The 5,258-nt window shown below is 45.8% G+C and overlaps 1 protein-coding gene across 1 annotated transcript in view; it reads left to right on the top strand.

Annotated features, from left to right (window-relative positions):
• The first annotated feature begins 2,450 nt into the window (after positions 1-2,450).
• TNFRSF18 (TNF receptor superfamily member 18) overlaps positions 2,451-5,258 on the top strand; it is a 5,968-nt gene continuing 3,160 nt past the window's right edge. Inside the window, exons 1-3 of the mRNA XM_042478612.1 lie at positions 2,451-2,671; positions 4,318-4,434; positions 4,989-5,076. Of these exons, the coding sequence (XP_042334546.1) occupies positions 2,542-2,671; positions 4,318-4,434; positions 4,989-5,076 (335 nt within the window). The 5' untranslated portion in view covers positions 2,451-2,541. The remainder of the gene's footprint in view (positions 2,672-4,317; positions 4,435-4,988; positions 5,077-5,258) is intronic.

Raw genomic sequence — 5,258 nt, 5'->3', positions numbered from 1 at the left:
CACTCCTGAGCCCTAGAATCGGCCTCATGCTGGTGCTTCCTGCCCATCTATATCAAGCCAGACTGAAATATGGGAGATCCAGGATCTAACCTCTACTGAGTCGTGAAACCCACTGGATTGTGTGAAAGGAATGTGTGAAGATGTGTGAATTGTGTGAAAGCAATGATCTCACATAGACGAGTGTGTTGATTTTGGGAGGCACACCTTTCACTCCTCCTCCTCACATGGGCAACCTAAGCCTCCCTTATGTGCATTTGGCCTTCTGTATCCACAAATTCTTTATCCATGGATTCCAGCATCCACGACTTGAAAATGTTTTTAAAATGCAGTCGACCCTTGGAATCTGTTGGGGTTTGGTTCCGGGACCCCCGACGGGTACCAAAATCTGTGGATGCTCCAGTCCCATTATATACAATGGCACGGTAAAACGGTCTCCCTTAGTTAAAAATGGCAACATCCAGGTCTGATTTTGGGAATGTATATTTTAAAAAATATTTTCAACCCATGAATGCTCGATTTTTTATCCACAGATACAGAGGGCTGACTGTATATAAATGCTCAAAAGCAAACCTTGGTTTTGCCATTTTATATCAGGGACATCATTTTACCACACCATTGTATCTAATGAGACTTGAGCATCCACGTCAAGTGGACCTATGGTATCTATGGTGAGTCCACTGGGACCAAACTCAAGTGGATACCAAGGTCTTGGTGTATTGACATTTGAAATGCCATGGGGAGTGTTAGCTTTCCAAAATGGCACTCCTTTCTCACCCGTCTTCTGCAAGAACATGGTCTCTGATCTCCTTCCCACGTCGCAGGCGGTGAGAACAACAGCCAACTTTCAAACCTTAGTGACATTTCATTGGACCTTGCGACTCCTTTTGACGTCCGGCTGATGTGAATCTTACTTTCTTGGCCATGCATATTATATTTTCCCCCACATACAGTGGTGCGCTTGATCGAGATGATGATGTGCTTACCACACGGCTTTGGTTTTCTTCTCTGACAGGAAACGATGAGGTCTTTAGAAAACATGAGAGCTGGCAAGTATTGTGAAGAGGATGGAGGGACGGGAAAACCTGTGGTGGGTTGTGTGTGGTTTGCACATTTCCTGAACATTTTCTCTCTCTCCTAGGATGATTAATACTGTGCACTATCCAAGTATAGGGCTATCCTTCCACATTAACTAGCATGGTTCCATCCCATGGGATCCTGGGATTTGTAGTTTGGTGAGGGGCTCCGAATTCTCTAGCGCACTCATTGGCGCATCGGAGCCTTCCCACTAGGAATTATTGGTGCCTTGCCAGACTATAAATCCCAAATGAACTTCCTGACAGTAAGAGCAGTTCGATAGTGGAAGACACTCCTTTGGAGAATGGTAGAGTCTCCCTCCTTGGAGATCTTTAAACAGAGGCTATCAATGGGGATGCTTTGATTGAGAGTTCCTGCATGGCAGAATGGGGTTGGACTGGATGGCCCTTAGGGTCTCTTCCAACTCTATGTTTCTATGCGTTCTTGCATGGCAGGAGAGTGGACTGGATGGCCCTTTCTCAGCCAGTTTCTTCAGAGGCGGTTTGCTGTTGCCATTCCCTGCAGCTGAGAGAGTGCGCCTTGCCCAATGTCACCCGGAGGGTTTAGGTTTCCAAACCAGGATTTGAACCCTGATTTCCAGAGTTGTAGTCCAATGCTGAAACCACTATATGATGCAGAGGGAAAAATCGATTCTCTAAATGTATGCAGATTAAGCATTTATAGTTTGCAATATAACTCTAGGAAGGTCTTTGCAGAGTGGCCCAGATGAGACGAAGCAAACTTTGCAATCGCATTAAAAGTTTGTACGAAATGCATCCGACTAAGTAGACCGAAGTCTACAAAAGCTCAAGCTGCCCATTTCTTTCTTTCACTGAGTCTCTATGCATTGATTCTGCAGACTAACATGGCTATATCTTTGCATTCTATCATTAAAAGTTAGTCGCACAAGTATGGGAATTTCCACAGCGGAGCAGAATCACCGAAGCAGATCTCCCGGCACTCAACCTTTGGACTTCCCCGGTCAACGGCTAAAATATTAGCTGGGCTGATATAATAAAGGTATTATCAGATGGGCTAATATGTTAGACATTACTAGATGGGGTAATACAATAAAGGGCTTTGCTCTCTAGCCATTGCCTTTGGCCTAGCAGATCGCCTGGAGGACCACTGGGGTTTGGTTGTGCAAGGCTGAGAAATGGCACCCATGAACTGACACCTTTGGCGCATACAAACATCTCAGAGAAAGCTTGCCTGCGTTTGCTGAATGGAACATCGACTTCCTCATTTGTCTCATTTTCCTCTTTTGCCAGTCAAAGAGAGCTATTTCGTCACACAGGAAGTGGCGCCACGTGATGCGCCACCCAAACCGACAGACCCCCCCCCCATGGTACAAAATGGGCTGAAAAGATGCCAGGCTGAAGGTGCCTGAGGAGACACCGGCGGCAGAGAGGGAGAAGGAAGACGGAGAGGAAAGGCAGATACACACAAGCAAAAAGTCAAGAAGCCATGGAAAGGAATTCGCATCCAAGGCTGGACGCCTGCCTGCTTTATTTCACAGCACTCTGGGTGTGTACGGAGCTGAGGGCTACTGCACAAGATGAGTCTCAGGCTGTCTGTTGTGCTGTGATGCCTTTAGGTAAGTTGTGGATCAGAGGATGGATGGCCTTCTGTCAATGGGGATGCTTTGACTGAGAGTTCCTGCATGGCAAAATGGGGTTGGACTGGATGGCCCTTGCAGTCTCTTCCAACTCTATGATTCTATGATCAACTTGGGACACAATTTCCTTCGCCACCTACAGCTTTTTGCTTATGCACCAGACATTGAAGGAGATGGCACTCTGAACCATTGAAGTATAAGGGTTTGAGCCTTGGATTACGGCTCTGGAGTCCAGGGCCTCATTCCCACCATCTTTTAAACTGGATCGCAAATCGGTTTGAACCAGGTTAAATGACCATGGTTCGCACTTGAACCGAATCGTGGAGGGGGCCCATGCGCTAGACCCATTTAAACCGCATCTTTTTGACGCCGATTTTTTCCACATCTTTTTGGATAAACCGATTCCGCGCAAGTGTGAACCAGATGTGGATCGGAATCGATTCAAATTTGCCCTTTGACCGGCTGGAGAGGGTCCATTTTGAATCGATTCATTCGTGGATGTGAACCACAAGTGGGTTAATTTGCAGGGAAAAACGCAATCGGGGCGAATGTAATAGGAACCAAGCTCTGCTGTTGAATCAATCCGTCAATTTGGATCGCAAACCGATTTATTTGTAAGTGGGAATGAGGCCCAGGGTTCAAATTTGACTCAGCAATGGAAAACCATTGGTGACACTCTCTCGGCCCTGGAGGAAGGCAATGGCCCTCTGGACAAATCTTGCACATCTTGCAAAGAAAACCCCATGATATGTTTGCATAACTCAGAAATGACTTGAGGATACACCACAACAAACAACAGGGTGCAATGTCCAATTCAATGCACACAACGCCTATAGTTACCAGCAAAAGCATAAAAATGTGGGCGCAAGCAAACCAATGCCCTCTGTATGTTTGGGACTACAACTCCTTTGATCCCTATGGACCATGCTAGTTGAGGATAATGGGAGCTACAGTCCTGTCTGGATAGACCTAAGTTTCCTACCTCTTGCCTAGGTTTCAAGAAGGTTTACTGATATGCTGTTGCTGCAATTGATGAGTATTTTTGGGATCCTTGGAGCTGAAGATGGCATAAACTGAAATGCAGAGCATTGTTTCAGACCACAAAAACGCCAAAGGGGCAATATAGAAAGGGAATATTATCTATGTATATGATGGATTAGTTAATAGTTGGGCACAGTTTTGAGACTGGATGTGAATAATTGGTTATGGGGTAAGATATTATATTGCATTAAGAAATGTTTTGAAAAGGAAAAGGAACCTGGCAATTCCCAGGGGACCCAGGCAAAAGCAAATTGCTGCGGCCTTTCCTAGCATATGTGTGTCATTCTTCCTTAATAACTTTTGCCTTCCTGGTGACACTCTTCTGAGTTAACTGAGATTCAGCTAGGCCTTCTGCTCTTTCAATTCAGTTTGCAACCATTAATGCAAACTGAGGACGAAGCAGGAGAAGACAAAGGAGTAACCTGGACTGTGTGTGCCAAATACGTTAGAAGGCATGCACTTTCTTTGCTCCAAAATGTCAGGTTCCAAGAGGCATGGAGGTGGGATGAGAATAACCGATGTAACAGCCATCGTTCGCCTCATCCTCATTCGTTTCATTCCATTTGCCTTTCCCTCCTTGACAGGAATGGATCCAAAATTATGTGACAAGTGCAGTGTGGGGAAATGCTGTGCGGACAGCCGGTGCCGTGAATGCCGCCCGCTCCCTAAATGCCAAGAAGGGGAGGAACTCTATTGTTCAGGTAAGCCAGGACTTGGTTCTTTTAAGTCTGGGGCTGCATCTGCACTGCAGAGATAATCCAGCTTGACGCCACTTTAACTGCAATGGTTCCATGCTATGTATGTTGGTTGTGGCACCAGAGCTCCACTCTACAGATCTACAGATCCCAGAATTCCATAGCATGGAGCTGTTTAAATGATATCTTAAGAGGCTGGAAGCTGCACCAAAGCTGCACTCCAGTCCTTATAACTGAAGCATGGCTTTGGCATGGCTTTTGGACTCTTAGGACGCATGCATCATTTAGACAGCATGCCTCCAAAGTGACCCGAAGCAGCTTTATTTTGGCCTGTCTCTTTGCACCTGTAGTTTAGTCGGGATCTAATTGTCTTGCCATTTCAACCCATTGATGCTTGTTCTGCTTCATGGAGCAGCAGAAAGCAAGGTCACACCATTTTCTACATGGCATTAAACACAGTAATGAAATACTTTGGGGTGGGACTTGGGTCTATAACTGTAACTGGGTTTTAAAAACAGCTTTCCAAGCTCTGCTGATTGCTTCTCGCTTTCTTCTCTTAGGCACTATCGACTTCAGGTATTCCTGCAGAAAGTGCCCAAATGGCACCTTCTCCGATACCAAGAGTGGCTTTTGCGTCCCTTGGGAAGAGTAAGTCCCTCTTCTGTTATGGCAAAGTCCCCACCTATTCCATCTATACTGGAAAGGCAAGTGGATCTAAACTGGTTCCCTGGAAGATAGCTCTTGTCCTAATGTTTAAATCTGTTGCAGAAACTTGATTTAAAGTAAAAGGATCCCGCAAAAGTGGGTTGTTTTTCACACGACGTTCGGGG

Source organism: Sceloporus undulatus, chromosome 7 (genome assembly GCF_019175285.1).
Source record: "Sceloporus undulatus isolate JIND9_A2432 ecotype Alabama chromosome 7, SceUnd_v1.1, whole genome shotgun sequence".
Lineage (NCBI taxonomy): Eukaryota > Metazoa > Chordata > Lepidosauria > Squamata > Phrynosomatidae > Sceloporus > Sceloporus undulatus.
This window is presented reverse-complemented; position numbering and strand designations above follow the sequence as displayed.